Consider the following 22,189-nt stretch of genomic DNA (forward strand, 5'->3'; position numbering starts at 1 on the left):
GAGTTGGCTGCCAATTACAGAGAAGTTGGATGCATAGTAGGTTTTGTATTTAAGGTCTTTGCAGTTAGGGAGATGAAGATTGAGATATGTTCTAGAAGTACTGGTCCAGTTTCTGTCTGGAAGATCGATCAGGTTGGACATGTAGCTTGGGGATTCACCATTGAGGATCTTGTGGATCATCGTGTGGGCTTTGAAGTGTATTCGTTCCTTGATTGGGAGCCAGTGAAGTTTTTCACGAAGTGGTGTTGCGCTTTCGAATCTTGATTTGCCAAAAATGAGTCTAGCTGCTGTGTTTTGGGCTGTTTGGAGTTTTTTTCATGATTTGGGCTTGGCATCCGATGAAGATGCTGTTGCAGTAGTCGGCATGGGTGAGCTCTGTGGAAGGTATGACTTCACTCTTTTCAGTATCCACATCATGTTGAACATCTTTTTCGTCATGGCTTTTGCATGAGTTTCTAAAGTTAGGTGTTTGTCTAATGTTACTCCTAGGATTTTTACATTATCAGATATTGGGATTGTAACGTCGGGGGTGTTCAGGGTGGTTGGGAGCTGAGTAGTGTGTTGTGATGAAAGGATGAGGCACTGAGTTTTTTCTTTATTCAGTTTCATCTTGAAAGCGTTGGCCCAGGATGCTAGAGTATTCATGGCAGTGAATATTTTCACCGAGATTTCTGTAAGAGTGGATTTGAAAGGGATGAATATTGTGATGTCATCAGTGTAGATGAAGGGATTTAGGCCTGACTTGGATATGTTAGTGATGAGAACTTAAAACAGCAAAGAAACAAATAGTTAGAGAAAAGGGATATCAGGAGAGGAGGGACAGACAGCTGCAAGAACAGCCTAACAGAACCAAAGGAAAGGTGCAAAACAGCTAAAGCAATTGGAAGAAGAAACAAGTGAAAAGGTAAAGGCTCAACACTGGAGGGCAAAGCATGCAAGAAAGCCATGAAACAGAGAAAAGAATGTATAAGGAGAAGTGAAATTAAACATAAATATGAGCATCAACCTACTGAGCCCTGCAAATGAGGTTTCAAGCACTTATACCTTAGCTTGCGCTTGGAATCCTATGAGGCAATTCAGTAGTGAGAGAAATGCTTATTCTGAGCATTAGTGTTATGTTGAGAGGAATGTTTTGACAGGACCTTAAAATCCAGTATGCCTCCTTGGATATTTTTCCTGTTCTCCAAGGCCACCTTCACATTGAATTTAGACAGGAAACCTGACGCCTCTTCTGCCAGGCCAAATCCTTCAAATTGATATTCTCAAGCAGTCTCACATCCAAAAAATAACCTTTCCTAAGGTAGCAGTAACACTCTGCTGATTATCAATGATGGACATCCTGTAAGAACATCCAGAATCTTTCCTGAAGTTGCTGGCCTACATTGTGGCTACAATAAATTAAGCCCAAAGTATAGACTTTCTTTATACAATACAATATGATTACTGTAGTCTGCAACTTACCCAGAGCTTTAGTGCATATTACAAAAGATATCAAAGGGAGGAATATACCCCAAAGATTACAAGGCAAAAATGTTTTTTTGCATTTTTTTTAACTTAAGAAATCAAGTTTTTAGTAACCTTCTAAACCTAACATAAGAAAATTCTCTGCTTATCACAAGTGACAAAGAATTCTAATTTTTAGCAGCTCGGTATGGAAAGGAAGTAGCTAAATACCCTTTTACACGATTATTTACCGACAGAAAATATAATAAATAATTTATTATATAAAAACTTCTGATAGAAAAACTGGAGAGACTAGACATGTAGCTCAGGGACAATCCATGAAATATTCTAAAAACTATGATACAAATTTTAAAGAAACAGTGTGCCTGAACAGGCAACTAATGGAGCCTAACTGAAAATGGGGTAGCCCTTTCCTGATTTTGAGAAAAGTGGTAGTCTAATATGATCAATGCAGTGTAGTCTGGGCAGCGAGAAGAAAAATAAAGACACTTTAAAAAGAGCTAAAATGATTTGGGGCCCTATGGATGATTAAAAAAAAAAGGTAAATCAGAAATTTAACGAAAACATTTTTAATAGGTTTAAATTAAAAGTTCTTACTTAAATTGAAATGGAAGATCTGTTCATCTAGTATTGTGCTCATCCTTGCCGCACATACTCAAGCTCTCTCAAAAGCTTCCCAGTTTTCTACTGAAGCATGAAATGCATGAGCTTACACTGAAGCAACATTTTACAATAATAAATGACTATAACAAATAAGGGCAGGATGAACTTTTGGCTGTATGAAAAAAAAAGAATAGCTGCTGTTTTCATTTCTATGATTTTTATATATCATCTTCAATCTTAGAAAGGGTAATTCTGGTCTTCTCCGTTTACAAAGCAGCTCAAATGCTTCAGATTAGGATGAAGTACTGAGGAATTTATAATCCTTATCACCAAAATGAAAATGCATAAATAGTTCAGATGTCTCAGAGGAAAAGTGCAGACTTCTTCCTGTTTCCAGTGAACAGAAGAAACTTGTTATTACAGCCAGAATTAATCTTAGTCCTTAAGGAAACATCTGGATAACTGTCTTCTCATTGACACTTGCCTCATAGGAAATGGCTGCTCAGTGTGAAACGGGAATTCTCCGCCTGCATGAATTATATGACTGCAGTTCTGATTTAAGGAACCTTTGTATTATAGCAAAACTAGGTGACAGGTGATAAAAGCAGCCAGCAAGAATCTAAATGACAAAATACCATGGGTAAGATTCTAGCGCACTACTGGTCATTCTAATTAAATTCAAATCAGAAAAGCTTCTAGAGGTTCCTCAAAGATAAACATTTTGAGAAGGAGGGGAACATCTGAGTGCAACTGAACTTTTAGGAAGAATTTACAAAAAAGTTAACATATATACAATAGTGCAATATTTAGGTTCAAAGTCTAAGTTTATCTCTATACTGCCAACTGTGGCAGTTTTTTTTTTGTGAAGGGGGAGGATGCCAAAAAGAAAATAAATGATTGATTTAAGACTAATTAGATTGAGTTCTCATTATTTTAAAGTATGAGTAAGTATTCACAATTTTATAAGAGCCCTTTTTAAGCATGTAAAACATGTTTTATGCAGAAACAGCTTTATAACATGGCCATCTTAGGGTACATCGTAGAATTTTGTAATGGTACTGAAGGATAGACGGGCTTAATTTTTTCTTTTACTATAGCAGCACTACCTGACAAGGGACACCAGAGGCAAAACAATGTGACAGCATTAGAACTATCGCAACATGATCTACTGTGAAATCCTTTTGTCCTCAGAAGACATAAAAGGCTGAACCCCAACCTTGATCTGACAAAACAGTGAAAATAAGCATTGTCAAGAGGAAGGATTACATGAAGTTTATGTCCCCTTTTATGTTTAGCTCATCTGATAAATATTTATTTGAATTTATTTACCGCCTTTTTGAAGGAAATTCACTCAAGGCGGTTTACAGTAAGAATAAATCAAACATGAGCAGTAGGCAATTACATAAATAAAAATATTCAAATAACAAGTATGGCATAGTATACTACTTATAAGTTCAGCAATACGTAACAGAACATTTTAATTGGTAGTGAAGGGTAAAGCAAAGATGGAATATATAGATAGGTAAGAGAGTAAGAAGAGTTAGAAAGCAAGGTGATGAATTTAAAGAAAGTTGAATATGAGGTCAGAGATGGTTTAATATTATCTCAGCTAGGGTACGAGTGGATAAAAATGTCCTGTTGCAGGTTCTGAATATATACAGTAGAATGTGAATGATGTACAGGGGTATGTATACTTTTACAATGCTGTGCAGTACCATTTTCTAGGAAGTATTAAATTAGGATTTCCCAAATCTGTCTTATGCATTCCACAGCCAGTAAGGTTTTAGGATATCTACAGTGATTATGCATGAAGTAAATTTGCATATATTATTTTCAGTGTATGTAAATTTCTCCCATGCATAGTCACTGTGGATATTTGAAAACTCAACTGGATGGGTATTCCCAGGAAAGGTTTGGGAAGTCCTTTATAAGGTCATAACTCTCTCGATCAAGCCACTATGAACAAAGCACTAATCGGAAGTATGAATTCAGAATCATGCACGGTTTATGATAAAAAGTAAATTAAACTAGAACATACAAAATACATTTTTTGGCGGACTGGAAGAGGTAAGGTTACATTCTATTGACTATTATGATATGGTAACCCTATAATAAAATGTTAACTTCAAAAACGAACAGAAAGTAAGGAGGTGACATTCAAGTTAGGAGAAACAAAGGGGCCCTTTTACTTTGGTGCAGTGAAATCTGGGCTTAGTGTGCTCTAACGCAGCACTTTTCTGTATGCTAAGCCCACATTTGTTGGACATTTTCTTTTTTGTTCTGAAGGTCATACACAAATGTTCCAATTAGTGTGTGGTACCTGAAAAAACAACAACATGGGAGCACTTACCGCTTCCTATTTATGAGGAGGCAAGTGCTCCCACATTAACCCTGCATTATCCAGTTAGCAGGCTTTAATGTGAATGTGCTAGCTGGATAACATAGGAATGTCCACTCTCTGCCCATGACATTTCACCTCTAAAAAATATTTTAAAGATAATTAACATGTGCTTAACGCATGCAAACAGGCACAATTCTGCAAAATGATTTAATGTGTTTTGTGGTAGCCAGTTTTTCCCATGCTAAGTGCATATACTTAATGCCTTTTAGTAAAATGGCCTTTATGTTATATAATAAGGGGGTATTCAGGAAAAAAAGTATAGGGTAAAGAGAAGTGAATACAGCTAGAGATAAAAAAGGAGAAAAGGAGAAGGAAAAAAACAAGGAAAATAAGAGCAAGAATGAGCATGAGCAAAAAGTGAATAAAGCAGGAAGTACAGGTAAAGAAATGTTCTAAAACCATTATCCCAATAGGACAGCACTGATCTCATCTTTTCCATATCTGTGTAGACAGAAGAGTTAATATTTAAAGTGCAAAACAGTTATGAACAATTCTTTTTCTACTTAAGTGCCTTTGCAGCCTAGGAATTGGAATCAATAGACCTCTCTTGTCCTGCCTGCGTGATATGCTTAGCAAGCACAATGCTGCAGCACAAAATACTGTAATGGCAAAACTAGGAAGGCGAACTGTCATCTGAGACACATCAACCCTTTATAATTTATAAAGATGCAACCTCAGCAAGAACAATTTTTGTTTCTATGCCTTTAACAAAAGTACAGGTCTATTTCAAAATTATTTTTTGTCAAAGAAAGCTATGTGCTATAAGATTAGATGCCCGGTTTCCAGAATGCAGAATTCATTCCCCACTGTAGAAGCATTTCACGATTTCCAAGGTAACAGAAGTAAATTCAATAAAATGGATAGGGCATATACTTAAAATATGATTCACACAAGTTTGCCCATCTGTAGCCCCTGCAGTATAGCATGAGTTTAGTCAGATTTTCAGTATAGCCACAATGAATATTCATGAGATAGATTTGCATGCAGTGGAGGCAGTGCATGCAAATCTCTCATGAATATTCATTGTGGGTATCCTGAAAACCTGACTGGTTGGGGTGCCTTCAGGACCAGGTGTGGAAATCACCAGTTTAGTCTTAATTTTAAAGCCCAGTTATTTTTTCATATGTAGCCAATTTAGATTGTCAACTGTTAGACATGTAAATGCAAATTTGAAGCAACATTGTATTAACACAAACTTTTATTCATGTTCCAGTGCTCATGTACCCTGCACACATCTCAAAAGGATCAAACTAAAAAAATGTTGGAATATATATCAACCTGAGGTATAATACTGCAGAAAATTACTCTCTGCAAAACATGACTTAGATTTAAAAACAAAATTAGTTATGCTCTCCTCTAAATTTCAAGCATAGCTCTTAACACATATAGACTGAAAAGTTCTCTCAAAAAGTACTGGACTAGTAGCCTTAAACTTGCACCCTATTTCTCTCTATATTAAAGCCAGTTTCCTACATGTTTGTGCCATTGCTGGTTGTGCTAACTTGTATGTTTCAGAGCCACTGTGTGCATATGCTACAAGCACAGAATACACAAACTCTGCAGAACTGTGCAGACTTAGTATGTGGGGGTGAATGCACACTGTAGTTTAGGGGTGGGGTGGGGGGGGGGCAGAAGAGGAAAGAATGGGATAAGAAAGTAACAGGATACTCAGAGCTGGAGATGGGGCTGAGCCCAGAGGAGCAAGAGGGCAGTGTGGCTCAGAACTGCTCTGCTGGACCCCAGGAGTTTATTTTTGGACTGATAGTTTTGTCCTGCTGTTTTAACCTGCCTGCTTAGTCAGAATCTATTTCACCTGGGTTTAATGGGCCATGAATCTTATACATGTAAAGGTCATCCCATATGAAGCTTCAGAGCACCTTTTATACTCTGATAGAAAAGGTACAACAGGGTAACAAGTTAGCGGTTCTTAGACACTCCTTCAATGGGAAGAACTCTCCAAAAGGGAGGTGTTGAACAAAAGTCCTCAGCGTTGCTTCTTGTTCATATCCAGCCTGAAGAAGGTTGGTGGGGTTTAAGATCATGTTGGCCAGGCCTTTAATCATGGGAGAATTTCTGGGGTCTTGTGAGGTCTCCAATGACCTATTACTGGCTAAATCCAGAGGTCTCTATTCCATCCTCATTCTTCTTGATCTTTCCGCTGCTTTTGACACTGTCGATCACAGCATACTCCTCGATACCCTGTCCTCACTTGGATTCCAGGGCTCTGTCCTTTCCTGGTTCTCTTCCTACCTCTCCCTCCGCACCTTCAGTGTTCACTCTGGTGGATCCTCTTCTACTTCTATCCCTCTGCCCGTCGGCGTACCTCAGGGTTCTGTTCTTGGTCCCCTCCTCTTTTCTAGCTACACTTCTTCCCTTGGTTCATTAATCTCATCCCATGGCTTTTCCTACCATCTCTATGCTGATGACTCCCAAATCTACCTTTCTACCCCTGATATCTCACCTTGCATCCAAACCAAAGTTTCAGCGTGCTTGTCTGACATTGCTGTCTGGATGTCTCAACGCCACCTGAAATTAAACATGACCAAAACCGAGCTTCTCATTTTTCCCCCCAAACCCACCTCACCACTCTCCCCGTTTTCTATTTCTGTTGATGGCTCTCTCATTCTCCCTGTCTCCTCAGCTCAAAACCTTAGGGTCATCTTTGACTCTTCTCTCTCCTTCTCTGCTCATATCCAGCAGATCGCCAAGACCTGTTGTTTCTTTCTTTACAACATCCGTAAAATCCGCCCTTTTCTTTCCGAGCACTCTACCAAAACCCTCATCCACACCCTTGTCACCTCTCGTTTAGACTACTGCAATCTGCTTCTTGCTGGCCTCCCACTTAGTCACCTCTCCCCTCTCCAATCGGTTCAAAACTCTGCTGCCCGTCTTGTCTTCCGCCAGGGTCGCTTTACTCATACTACCCCTCTCCTCAAGTCGTTTCACTGGCTCCCTATCCGTTTTCGCATCCTGTTCAAACTTCTTCTACTAACCTATAAATGTACTCACTCTGCTGCTCCCCAGTATCTCTCCACACTCGTCCTTCCCTATACCCCTTCCCGTGCACTCCACTCCATGGATAAATCCTTCTTATCTGTTCCCTTCTCCACTACTGCCAACTCCAGACTTCGCGCCTTCTGTCTCGCTGCACCCTACGCCTGGAATAAACTTCCTGAGCCCCTACGTCTTGCCCCATCCTTGGCCACCTTTAAATCTAGACTGAGCCCACCTCTTTAACATTGCTTTTGACTCGTAACCACTTGTAACCACTCGCCTCCACCTACCCTCCTCTCCTCCTTCCTGTACACATTAATTGATTTGATTACTTTATTTTTTGTCTATTAGATTGTAGGCTCTTTGAGCAGGGACTGTCTTTCTTCTATGTTTGTGCAGCTCTGCGTATGCCTTGTAGCACTATAGAAATGCTAAATAGTAGTAGTAGGACTACCCAGATTGAGGACCAGGTCTTTTCATGGAAAGAGGGTGTTTAGTCTTGGTCTCAAATTTCTCAAATTCCTTGAGAGATTAACATTTGTTGATGTGAAGTTCTTACATTAGTTGAGGGAAGGATTTCAGAGTGAACTTTTTCTCAGAGTTGCTACCTCAGAGAAGACTGTAGGAATTCATCGTTTCCCAAAGAAGGAGACTGCCCTACTAATTGGTCTGCATCTAGGATTTGTAGGGACAAAAGGGGACAAGAGAGGCTCCCATTCCCAAGAATGTGTCTTAGAAAGCAGAGGATGATAAAAGAAGAAATCTCTAGACTATGATGTGCGCAGTGTCTGCCAAATTTGGGGTTCTCTGGGATTGTAACTACTGGAATTGTTTCTGGATTTCTGAACTGTGTACATGTCTTATTTTATACTGAAAGTGCACTGTGACAAAGTGCACATTGTGAATTTCCCCCCTTTTCAATGTTACTCAAGTAAAAGAATATTTTATGTCCCCAAACTAGTGTGTTGCGTATTTTTCTTTTACACTGGGACTTGTTCAGAAAGTCTGGAGGTTGAGAGCTCTGAAAGACTTTCCTCCCAGTTTACAAAGAAAGCTGAGTGTGCCCCTCAACTCTACTAGCCGGTAGAAAGGGGGCTATATAACCAAAGACCAGTGCTTTATCCTCAAGCTAATTTCCTTTTGTATCCCTCTGTTTAGCTCAACCACTAAGGGGCTGCCCTGTTTGAGGGGTGTGAACCACGGCTCCTTTCAGATTCTGCAATAAGTGTGCTTGTAAGCTTGCCAGTAGATTTAACTCCAGCTATTGGGACTCCTCAGGAAATGTGACTACTATTACAAAGGAGAAAGAATTAAGTCCAATAGTTAAACATAGAGCCTCTATACAGCAGTACACTATACTCTTATTGGTCATCAGCCTGAACTTGGTTTCACTTCACATATCCAGGGGAAGGTACTAACACCATTCTTTCATAACTGTCAGTTGTCCTTATGGGTCATGTGCTACATTTTGATCCTTTTATCTATTTGTTCTATAGATCATACTTAAGCAGACCCTTTCTCACTTTACCTATTTGGAATTGTAGATGTTTTGATGTCCCTGATTTTAGGGATATGGTTTTCAGCCAGATATCTCCCATTTCTTTCTAAGAAGAATCATTCATACCTTGTACTTAATATAGGGTACTTACCCTGGCGTGGTCCCCTCTTCCTTCTAAATGCTGCCCCAGACTGCAGAGCTTCAAGAAGGCTGTCCATCACACCTGTTTCGTCACCCTCTGCAAAATTACAAATAAAAGCAAGTGAAAATTCAGATGGGGATGCATATCTGCTTTTGAAATAATCAACTACTTATTCATGTTAGAACTATACTTTCCCCTCAATCCAATAATAGCATCCCCTCTAATCTTTTCTAATAATAAGAAAGTTTTTACCTGGTTAGAACTTCATTACTACCGTGCATTTCTACTTCTTCAGTCCTTACTACTGCTATAAAGCTGTCTACCTTTTTCCTATCCCAACAATGACATGCAACATTCTGGGTATCATTGCTGACAAATGTGTTCTTTCGTCTTAAGTTGCAATTACCCAATTTCCAGTTTAACTTGAAGGAAATACCTACACTAATTTTACCTCACATTCTAGTACACGCAGAAAACACTCCCTACATTGTAATTGTATGAAAATGATATAAGCTCTCCCAAGAGACATGAGCCTGATGGTTAAGAATAATTGTTAGTGTAAGCACACATGGTGAAGACCCTACCCAGCCCAGACTCCTCCTGTGTGAACTCACTGATGTGTTGTGGACCATTCTCAGCACCAACAGTTTACAAGGGACGTATTTTATTAAGGTGACAAGAAATCATATATGCCTTAACTGATTGGAAGCTGCACACATACAATTACACAGAATACACTGGTCTCTACTTGTGATCCAATAGATTTGGGGTAATCAGTATCACTCTATACCTGGATCTAACTAATCCCAAATTAGAATTGCCTCACTGGATCTAGCAGCTGCTTCAGGATTGGCCAGGTCTTTGGCAGCAGGATGTGGATGGCTTCCCCCTCTCGTCTTCCTGGGTTTTCAGACTCTTTGAAATGTTTCATTCTTCTTCCTTGGCAGAGTAGATATTTTCTTGGAGACCGGACAGACTCCTTTCCAATGATGGTCAGTTGCCCCTCCTGAGTGGGTGGTTTTCTGAACATTGTCCCATATATATGGGGGTGGTCTCCATTTGTGCAAACATGTTTTTGCTGAATTAAGTACCTTGTTGTGGGAGGGTGCTAGTCTGTTTTGCTCTGCATTGTATCATCACATATATAGTTTTGTCTGCCCTTTTGTTTGGTTGTTTATGTTTTCTCAACACACATTAGGCTGGAAATCTATCTTTAGATGTACATCTTCTTATCAGTACAATGTCCATAGACAGTTTTGTCATCTTCACCCTGTACTAAATAGCTCTGCACATCATTCAAGTTTATGGTTTGTCCTTGCTCTCTCGTGACAAGTGGCTGAAGCATTAGTTCTGGTCTCTCAGCTTCCAAAGTTTCGCTGGGCCCATTTTTCAGTTTTTCTGTTATTCTACACCTTTTACCCACGTAATTCTATACTTTTTTATAATATCAGACAGAATTAAAATACTCATTACAGTTACACTGAAACTCACACTTCAGCAGATAAAGACTACTTTGTTTCCTTGGCAGCGGATCACCTTTTTGTTGGGGGGGGGGGGGGGGGGAAGCTCCGCCCCCAGTTCTAGCATCTCCCTTTATCAATATCCCATAGTCACCCCCTCCCACAGCATCTAGCATCCTTCCCTACCTTTGAACCCCCCACCACAGTATAAAACATATGTAGGCAAATATTAAAAACTCCCAAAAAGCCACAGTCACAACTCCAGAGAAAGAGAAATGTGATGCATGTCCCCTTGTACTGTGTAAATACAGAGACAGCAGATACAGATTTCAAAAACGACATATTTCAATTACTACACTATAGGTGAGCAAATAAACAAAAAAGTGGAAAATATACCACCACCATTTTATTGGACTAAATACATTTTCAATTAGCTTTCAGAGGCCAAAACCTCTTTCCTCAGGTCAGGACAGCATACTGCTGTTATGGTATTCTGTTCTGACATGAGAAAGGAGGGTTTGGGTCTCCAAACATTAGTCAAAAATGTATTAAAATTAGTCCAATAAAGATATCACCTTATTTCCATTTTCTGTATTTATTAACACAGCTACTACATTACTTTATCCTAAACTAAAAATAAAATTCATTTTCCTACCTTTGTTGTCTGGCCATTTACTTTTTTTTTTTTTTTTTAAATTGTGTTGGTCCCAGTCTCTGTTGCTTCTTTCCTCGATCTCTAACTCTCGCGTTCTGCCCCACTCTCTCTCCCCCCTTTCCATCCAGCATCTGACCTTTCTCTCTCCTCACTTCCAACCATTCTCTCTTCTTTTTCTCCCTACTCTCATCCAGCATCTGGCCATCTCTCTCCTCACTTCCATCCACTCAGGCCTCTCTCTTCCCAGTTCCATCCAGCATCTGCATCCTCTCCCCCCTTCCATCTGGCATCTATTCCCTCTCTCCTCCTCATTGAGTGTCATATCCCTCCTCTCCCCCTTTCCTTTGACATCTGTCCCCTCTCTCCCCTTCATTCAGTGCCTGCCCCTCTCCCCCTATATCCGTCTCCACCTCTCTTCCCCTTCCATCCGACTCTGTACCTGCTCTCCCCCTCCTCCAGTGTCTGTCCCTCCTCTCCCCACTACATCCAGCGTCTACCCATCCCCCTCCATCCAGTGTCTTTCCTTTTTTCAGCCCCCCCCCCCCAACATCCAGCATCTAACCCCTCCTCACCCCCACTGGCACACCAGGCTCTCCCCACTCTCCCCACTCCCACCCAATACCCTCCTACCAAAACCACCACTGCTGTTTTAGCAGTGGTGGTAAAAAAAATTAAACGATAGTGGGGCCGCACTGTTCCCACTCGCGGCTGACCGGCTTTGCCATGGAACAGGACATTATGTCAGAGAAAGGTGGGACTGGCAGCCGCGAGCATGAACAGTGCGGCCCTGCAATCTTTTTCTCTGTTTTTGAAAACAGCAGCAGCAGCAGTGGTGGCCGCAGCAGGGGGGTATTGGGTGGGAGTGCGGAGAGCCTGTTGCGCGCCTCATGCTCCCTCGAGATTTTGGGGGGTGCCATGACATCCGTGGCTCCTTCCGTTCCGAAACCTATGCTTTGCCTACCATACTGCTACAAGTCTTAATCTGTAGCCATTCTCTCAATCTGCCACTAACATCCCTTTGCAACTGTCCAGTGCTTGCTCTATTATATACACCTTGGGAAGTTATGCAGTTATGCAACTGCATAATTTTTCATTTAATAAGCATGCACATACTGTAATTATGTAATTCTCTGAAACAAACAGGACCTGAGTAAAATACAACAGCTGTGGCAATATGCTGCAGGATCCCCCCCTCCCTGGGGGAGGGGGGCCTAGATATATGCAAGCCAGTAGAAGTCGAGTCAAAAAAGTGAAAGTGAAATGTGCATTGTGTGAAGGAGTAGCCTAGTGGTTAATGCAGCAGACTTTGACCCTGGGGAAATGGGTTTGATTCCCACTGCAGCCCCTTGTGACTCGGGGCAAGTCACTTAACCCTCCATTGTCTCAGGTACAAATAAGTACTTGTTTATACTAAGTAAAACCGTTTTGAATGTAGTTACAAAAACCACAGAAAGGTGGTATATCAAGTACCATTCCCATTTCCCACTAGGACTTTGCCCTTCCACAAGAGCATGAATTCTTACTTTTAATTATTAAGACTTTATTGTATCCATTTACCATAGGAGTTGTTTTCTAATCTAAATTTTAGTTGTCTGCCATCAAATTTACCCAAGTACACCATGCATATCTAAAATACAAGCAATGAACAAGGGGCAAAACAATTTTGAGGTCAACCCTCTTCATTCTCAATAAACTACTAATATACTTCTTTACAGTGTAACTAAGAGGCACTTTTACTAAACTAGAAGGCTGATCTCTAGTGTGGTACCACAAGACCTAGTGATGCCATTTTGCACATGAAGCCAGATGGTATAGAAGCGGAGACCACCATGGATTCGCCCTTAAGTTAGTTCCAGGGATGCTGGGGAGAGAGTCAGAATGGGGGGGGGGGGGGGGCTAGACTCTTCTGGTAGGGGACACCAGATCAGGGTGAGATGGTGGGGTGTGGATTTTGATTTGAAAAGAGGATCAGATGGGGGGGGGGGGGGTGCCGCCATGGCAGTATTAAATAAAAAATTATTGAGACATAATACACATTGTGCTCCCACACTATCTGCCATTGTATATCATATAGTGCTCCTGTGGTTACTTGTTTGCCCTGTGTGGTAAAAGCAGGGCAGTTGCAGAGCACACCCTCCTACATTTACCTCATAAGCTTTGCACTAACAACTCACTAGTTTTTACACCCAATGTTTGGTAAATGCAAAACCTTACTGCACTCTGGTAAATAAATAAATAAAGGGTCCCTTTACGTTACATTCAGTCTAGTATGCAGATGTTTGCTCCAGCACTTAGTATATGAAAGCTGACAACTAATTTGTTTATCTGTATCTGCACAAAAGCTTCCTCCGACTTTGTGTAAGTTAACATGTGATTTTCTTGGCTCCTGTTAACCCTCGCTTCTGCCTTTCCCCTCAGCATTTTGAATGGAATAACCATCAATATTGGGGAGGCTTGCATCACCAGCTTCGTATAAATTATAACACAACAAATATGAAAGTCTTGTTCATTCAGCAAGAGGCTTCTAGGTTATTTTTTTTAATCTTCTGTCCCAATGAAAACAAGCAAAATATTTTATTCAGCATTGTTCTCTCTTGCAGTCTGGCATTTCAGTGATTCCATGAACATATGCCTCTGAACTAGGACCAAGAGCCAGGCAGAAAGGCGGTATAATGAACTGATCCATGTGGGCAGACACTACTGTTACAACAACACATGCAAGCTATATAAATGGATGTGCTTCCATGCAAAATCATTCATATAAAATGCCCTTGTACATTATTTTTTACTCACTGAGTGACCCAGGAAAATTTCAGTGAAGCATCAACAACAAAAAAATAAGATAGTAGGTCTTTCTTGGCAGAGTAATAAGCATTTTATATTTTATAAAGCCATAAGCAGCAACTTCATTCTAATGCTAGCCCTTCCTCTCTTTGGTAGTTTTCTGGATGGTTTCACATTACACTCTAATATTATTAGTACAAATTCAATCCACTTAATCTTTCTTTGCTGGCAATTTTATATACACTAACAAAAACAAAACAATAAATCTGCTGTAAAAAGCACACCCCTCCCTCAGAGAGTACTATCACTCTCTTCAAGACACGTATGACAATAGCAACAAAAAGCAGTTTCTCTGCACCAATCTAGAAGATGGAAGTAAGCAGCACCTTGAGACTAGAAGCTCAGCTCAGAGTGAATTATGAGACTGTCTTTGTGTCCAAGTGCTTCATGTTCATTCTTCACCGCAGTGCAGATGTGGCTCTCTCTCTATACAGTATTAAATGAGGGGGAGGGGATCAATAATTTACACTCTCATGATTACATCTCCCAACAGAAGGCTGGCTTAGTGCAACCCTGCCAGCATCCATTAGATAGGAGAGTGCAGAAACTTGAGTCTTCATTTCAGATAACATACAATTCTGATTAAATAACCTCAGTAATGCTGAAATAGGAAGTTAAACATAGAATTATGGAATACTGTTCATTTACAATAGAGGGAGCAAACTCTTATTTACCAAGGAGGTGTATGGGTTCTACTTTTAAAAGTTTTTGAAACAGGCACAAAATTATCATTATAATTTGTATAGTGCATACAAGACACAAATGGTAGAGTTTTACAGAGATACTTAAAACAACAGTCTGGAGAATCATTTGGAAATAAATCTGTGTGAATTTGGGATGTAATATAGTGAAGCTCTAGCAATGAAATTAGAAAGGAATGACGCAGACTTAATTCTAAACATTTGAGATTAAATGGGAGAAAGGGGATAGCTATTTTCACAGACTATACATGCCCTGGTAGTTATCTTGATTTAGAGATCAGACTTATATAATACCTCCAATGTAAAACCTCACTATGCTTAAGGGAAATGCTTCTTGTAACAAATAAATAAAATAGATTAAGATACCTAACTATTCAACAAAAAACAAAGGGTGGAAGAGGATGTCAAATATCATCTTCAGGTACTAAATGAAAAGAATGCACCATACTGCACCTGTAGAACAAAAAATCCCCAAAACAGAAAGCTGAAATAGGATCTCTCAACCTTTACACTGATTCTGTCCTCCAAAGCAGCTGTGGCTTTACAAAGCATATCCACAATCCAAATTTTATACAAGGGGATGAAAGCACCCTTAATATGCCAAGCCCTCCCTCTGCTTTTTGCTAATGAAATCCTAACTAGCATACCCCAGACATGTCTCACAGAAACTCATCAGCCAGCTCCTTACTGAGGTGAAATGAAGAACAAGAGAGTCCAGTCAAAGGGATAAAGAAAAATGAAAATATCCAATTCCATCCCGAAAACCAGAAACAAAGGAGTTAACTATAAATTCATGAGCAAAGTGCACATGTTGGTTTCCATAGGAACAGCTTAAGAAGAAATTCTATAAAATTACATTAGAACATCTGTCCCTGCTTTTTCTGTGCTGTTTTGCTATCCACGACACCATCTTCCGGTAGGAAACAGCCACTGTTCGTGACCTAGATTCTCAAACAGTACATTAATAGAAATAATTAAAAAAAAAAAAACAACTTATAAGGAACCTAAAAAATTATCACCACCTACGGAAAAACACATCTTACTACATGATGATACAGTTAACTGGTTCACTACCCTTCCCCTTTAAACTGTCTCTTATCATGAAAATAAAAACAGGAAACAGCAGCTCATCTGCATCATAAGATACAGAATTCACACACTTGGGGAGCAAGTCATATTCTTTAGTGCAGTAAACTATGTAGAGGTAAACATGGATAATTATTAGTTTCATATAGCTTCATTCTCAAAAGCACAACTCATGTCTTACTAATGCCCCGAAGGCATCATGGCAAAGCAATAGTATTAGGCACTCTACATGAGCCTTCAAGCTTTGCACCTCTCCACTAACTTTCATGGCACATAGACCACATATTCTCCGCCACCCTGAGATTTTGATACTTTTTTTTATTAAGATTTATCACCTATTTAAAAATATTCACCCAAAGCAGTGTAAACTCAAACATCATAATGACCCCAATACCACTCCTCCCAGAACATTTCTTATAAAACATGCACCAACGCACAATGGTAAGAATTTTCAAAAGCCATTTTTGTGGGTGAATAGCAATCTACACAGGTAAAAATGCTTTTGAAAACTGCCCACCCTAAAATAGTCTAGAAGTAAATATGCTTCAGAGAGAAAATATTTTCCTTTGAGAATTGGTATAAAACCTGTTAATGATAGACAATATCTGTGACTACTGTGAAGAATATGACATGAAGGATAAACAAATGAAAAACCCCTTGAGGCAAGTGATGGGTGAAAATGAAAGCCTCTGTTGGGTTTTTCTATTTGGTTCTGCAATGAAAGACTAAATGATGAATTCTTTAAAGAACATTTTTTTTTTTTTTTTTACAAAGAGCACTATTTTCACATTATGAATTTCGTAGGAAGTAGAGGATTTCATGACCAATGACCAAAATTTACCAAACCTAAAACTGGAGTTATTTTGGTAATTGTTTCTAAAGGTTTTATCCTCCCTTTTTATTGAGAAATAGTCACACTGTGTACGAAATGCAAGTTTAAATTATTTTAACAGATGCGCAAAAACAGGGAGTTGAGTCAGAGGGTGGGATGTGTCAGAGAATGTGCTTTGGAGCAGGCCGCCTAGGTGCACTGATGTGCTGCCACTGGTCTCTAGAAGAAAGTCGGAGGGGGGGGGGGGGGGGGGGGGTGGAGAAGAGAAGCCGAACTGTGGGGCTAGTGGAGAGAAAGATGCCAGATCATGCTGCTGACAGGGGTGCAACTGTAATTAATTTTATTAGCTGCTTTGAGAATAACCATATACAAGATGGATTTTGAAGTCAAAATTTCTCATCTCTCCTGGAATTTTCTTTCATTGGACATCACATTCTTATCAAAACTTTGTTGTGTCCTACTTCACTATCATGCAAGGTTCAATTATATAGTAAGATTTAGATTCAACATGGCTGGTTGCAATCAAGCCTGGCTATGTTCAATCAGCTGAATTTAATTATCAATTAAATATGGTCAACTGGTTGATTAACTAAGAAAGCAATTACTTTTTCACAAGGGTGATATAGGTATTGGATAACTTTGTTCCTCAAATATATGAAGTTATTTAAAAACTGTGTTATGTGTTTACTCAGGTTCCCTTTGTCTAATATTAAATTTTAATGATCAGAAACCATTCAGTGTGACACATATGCAATAACAGGAGAAATTTGGAGCAGGGGGGGGGGATTTTTTCACATCACTGTAGTACTTCATATTATATTTGGCAGTTGGCACTAGAGGTATTTATGTGGAAATCTGGTAGCCTTATTCTAAACCCACTACAAGTGTAAAGGGTTTCACAATTGAATGAACCTGAAACCCTGCAACACAACGAAACTTATACCAGAACTGGACAATACTTAATTCTTCCTCCTAGACTACTTATGAACTTTAACGCAATCACCACTCTGTATTTCTCTACCGGATATGGCGATCACCATCATGGTACAATGTAAGCCACATTGAGCCTGCAAATAGGTGGGAAAATGTGGGATACAAATGCAACAAATAATCTATATATATAAAAGGCACCACCAACATTCTATGAAGCCTCCAGCCGGAAGTGTGAAGCGCCAGAGATATCCGGTTTCCCCATGAGTGAAGGAAAACAGCACAGCACGAAATCCCTCTCTCTGTAACAGTGAAGGACTCAGAGGGGGGAGGGGAGAGAGATGCCCTTACTCTCTCTGTAACACAAACACAGAACAGTAGGAAACTTAACACTGAAGGACTGGACTCGGAGGGGGGAGGGAGAGAGGGCAGGGACACACACTCCCACATGCACACTCTGAAGAAAACCTTGCTAGCCCCCGTTTCATTTGCATCAGAAACGGGGCTTTTTTACTAGTAATAATAATAATTTTGGGGACAAAAGAGAAGCTTGGGAAGGGTTCCACCAATATCCATCTGGGGGTTGGGGGGGAGTAGCACAGTAATTATTTGCATGGGGCAACAAAAAAAGGTAGCACCAGCTCTGGCATTCTAGACTCTTCTCTCACATTTACAGATCAGATTTCTAAGGGAATGAAGACAGGCTTTTATTGTTTACAACAACAACTAAGAGCACTCTAACTATTTGGATATGGACTCACTTCAGACAATGTTATGCATTTATTAATTCATGGTATGACTACTGGAACACCATCTGCGCAAGAGTCTCAAAATCCAATTTCAAACGCCTATAAACATTACAAAACTTTGCAGCTAGAGTTTTATGTCATCTGAAATGAAGGGACCATGTTAACGAAGGGACCATGTTACACCATTACTTAAACATCTTCACTGGTTACCCATTGAATTTAGAATTGTTTAAAATTCTAACTCTTCATGATAGGATACCATTCTGTTTAGCCTCACTTGAGGTATTGCATACCCCAGTTCCCTTAAAGATAATAGGCTGCCTTCGAATCCCTTAAAGATAATAGTCTGGTGCCTTCTAGCACTTCCCATCCTAAATGGGGATCTACCAGAAATAGTACTTTCTATTTTCTTTTTCTGGCTTTACATTAGTCTGCACCTCAACATTTAAGGTTGGAGATATTTACAACCAATTTCGAGTACTGTTGAAAACTTATCTTTTTGAGCAAGTTCTACCAATACATAAGACTGGCTCTTCTGTTTGATGGGAGGTGAGAGGGCTGCAACATTATGGGCACAATGAATGTGTGATGTTTTATTAACCACCTCTATGTCTGTGACTTTCCTGTTCATTGCATAGAGTTCCTTTTTCTAATCTTTATGCTTTTAAATGATTGTAAATCGCTTTGTTTTGTTTTTTTTACAAGTTAGATTGTATGTCAAGTTTTAATAAATAATAAAACAAAAACATGTGCTTTGTAACTGCATGAAATAATTGAGAACAGCTGTTGCAGGCTACTCAGAAATCCACTGTCAGGTGCACTTGAATATATTATTCCTCAATTAATTGTACCCCACATTACCCTTGCCATCCCTCCTCTCCACCTCCCAGGAATTAATTTCTGGCTAGTCTGTAGGTTTTTATGTATAAATAATAATTATGGGACAAAGGCCCATCAAGCTCAATATCCCATTTCCAGCAATGGCCAATCCAGGTCACAAATGCCTGGCAAGATCCCAAAAATGTTCAATACATTTTATGCTGCTTATCCCAGAAATAAGCAGTGGATTTTTCTCCAAGTCCGTATTAATAATGGCTTATGGACATTTGTGTTAGGAACTTGTAGAAATCTCATTTTAAATCCTACTTTATCCCATCCTCTGGCAATGGTGAGCCTGACGTCGGTGCCAGGGAAAATGGTAGAGACTTAATATAAAGAACAAAATTACAGAGCATATTCAAAAGCATGGATTAATGAGACAAAGTCAGCATGGATTTAGTGAAGGGAAATCTTGCCTCACCAATCTATTACATTTCTTTGAAGGGGTGAACAAATATGTGGATAAAGGTGTGCCGGTTGATATAATGTATCTGGATTTTCAAAAGGTGTTTGACAAAGTACCTCATAAAAGATTCCAGAAGAAATTGGAGACTCATGGGATAGGAGGTAGTGTCCTATTGTGGATTAAAAACTGGTTAAAGGATAGAAAACAGAGTGTAAGGTTAAATGGTCAGTATTCTCAATGGGTATAGTGGGGTTCCCCAAGGATCTGTGCTGGGACTGCTGCTTTTTAACATATTTATAAATGATTTAGAGATGTGAGTAACTAGTGAAGTAATTAAATTTGCTGATAACACAAAGTTATTCAAATTTGATAAATTGCAAGATGATTGTGAAAAAATTACAGGAGGACCTTACAAGACTGGGAGACTGGGCATCTAAATGGCAGATGACGTTTAATGTGAGCAAGTACAAAGTGATGCTTGTGGGAAAGAGGAACCCGAAATATAGCTACGTAATGCAAGGTTCCACATTAGGAGTCACCGACCTGGAAAGGGATCTAGGAATCATCGTTGATGATTTGTTGAAACCCTCTGCTCAGTGTGCTGCGGCGACTAAGAAAGCAAATAGAATGTTAGGTATTATTAGGAAAGGAATGGAAAACAAAAATGAGGATGTTATAATCCCTTTGTATCGCTCCATGTTGCGACCGCACCTCAAATATTGTGTTCAATTCTGGTCACCGCATCTCAAAAAAGATATAGTGGAATTAGAAAAGGTACAGAGAAGGGCGGCGAAAATGATAAAGGGGATGGAACGACTTCCCTACGAGGAATGGCTGAAGCATCTAGGGCTCTTCAGCTTGGAGAAAAGACAGCTGAGGGGAGATATGATAGAGGTCTATAAAATAATGAGTGGAGTGGAACGGGTAGATGAATCATTTGTTTACTCTTTCCAAAAATACTGGGACTAGGGGGCATGCAATGAAGCTACAAAGTAGTAAATTTAATACAAATCGGAGAACATTTTTCTTCACTCAACGTGTAATTGAACTCTTGAATTTGTTGCCAGAGAATGTGGTAAAGGCGGTTAGCTTAGCGGGGTTTAAAAAGGGTCTGGACAGCTTCCTAAAAGAAAAGTCCATAGACCATTATTAAAGTGACTTGGGGAAAATCCACTGCTTATTTCTTCGATAAGCAGCACAAAACATACTGAACTTTTTCGGGATCTTGCCAGGTATTTGTGACCTGGATTGGCCACTGTTGGAGTCCTTGTATTTGGAAACAGCAAGTGAATCACATCTACCTATTCCAATCCATTCAAGAGTTTATAGACCTCTATCATATCTCCCCTCAGCCAACTCTTCTCCAAGCTAAAAGCCCTATTCTCTTTAGCCATTCCCTTTATCATCTTCGGTCACCTTTCTGTGTACCTTTTTATAATTCTGCTATATCCTTTTTTGAGATGCAGTGACCAGAACTGCACACAATAGTTGAGCAATACAAAGGCATTATGATATTCTCAGTTTTATTCTCCATTCCTTTCCCAATAATTCCTAATATTCTATTTGCTTTCTTAGCCCTTGCTGCCCACTGAGCTATTTTTGATATTTGGAAGAGGGGAGAAACAGTCAGTGCTGGTGGCAGATGCAGCTAAATACAACCCATTTGCAAAAATGCCCCAGAAAAACAAAACCATACATCAAAACAAAAACCCTTCTGGTCTCTGAAGAGCAGAGTGAAAATCTTGAGAGGTCTTGATTTAAGGAAGATACTGTGAAAGGCACTATATTCTTCACATACACATTGCACATATACTTGCCACGTGTAAGATTAGCCTCTATTGCAGTCTAAAATAGAACTAGAAATATGTAAACCATTAAGTCACACATTAACTTACTTTCATATTATTCTTCCATTTACCCCTCCCCCTCCTCTTAAAATTAGAAATAGTATCACAAAGTTCAAGCCTTAAAGTATTCCAACATAACATTCTTTTCCTTCCCTGGGGATTATTAACATGACAGCAGGCTATGCAACTCAGGGGTGAAAATAATCAGAGATTGAAACCCCAGCCTCTGCCAAAGAAAACTTTAGGATCATCTCACTCTTTCAAGAGTTTAATGGTTCACAGCTGAACCCTCAATCCACCAATTATGAGAGAAAAAACCAAAGCATTCTCCATGATACTTAGTAGTACTTATCTAGAGAGACTTAATTCAGCACGTTTTAAAAGATTCCTGGCTTTCAATCTGGGATTCTCTAACTGTAATGTTTCCATATAGTCAAACTTATTTTTTTTTTCAGGTAAAAAGAAACATTTTTGTGAAAGGAAGTAAATGAAGTTGTGCTTTACAACGTTTGTTTCAGCTAAAGTAAACTTTAACCAAAATAGACCATAAATATATTAACATTGAGAAATTATAGCAATTCTTTACAAAGGGAGATCTCAGGACAGTACCTGTGAGGTGGAGGTGCCTCCACATAAGTTTATATACTTACAACTGTGGCAAAAATAACTGCCAGCTGAAAAACAAATGAACTCACATA

The 22,189-nt window shown here is 39.5% G+C and overlaps 1 protein-coding gene across 2 annotated transcripts in view; it reads right to left on the minus strand.

Annotated features, from left to right (window-relative positions):
- DIAPH1 (diaphanous related formin 1) overlaps nt 1-22,189 on the minus strand; it is a 676,165-nt gene that overhangs the window by 85,417 nt on the left and 568,559 nt on the right. For both annotated transcript variants that reach the window (XM_030213536.1, XM_030213537.1), the window contains one exon: nt 9,112-9,198. In XM_030213536.1, coding sequence (XP_030069396.1) covers nt 9,112-9,198 — 87 coding nt within the window. The remainder of the gene's footprint in view (nt 1-9,111; nt 9,199-22,189) is intronic.

The sequence above is a fragment of the Microcaecilia unicolor genome, chromosome 8, assembly GCF_901765095.1.
Source record: "Microcaecilia unicolor chromosome 8, aMicUni1.1, whole genome shotgun sequence".
NCBI lineage: Eukaryota > Metazoa > Chordata > Amphibia > Gymnophiona > Siphonopidae > Microcaecilia > Microcaecilia unicolor.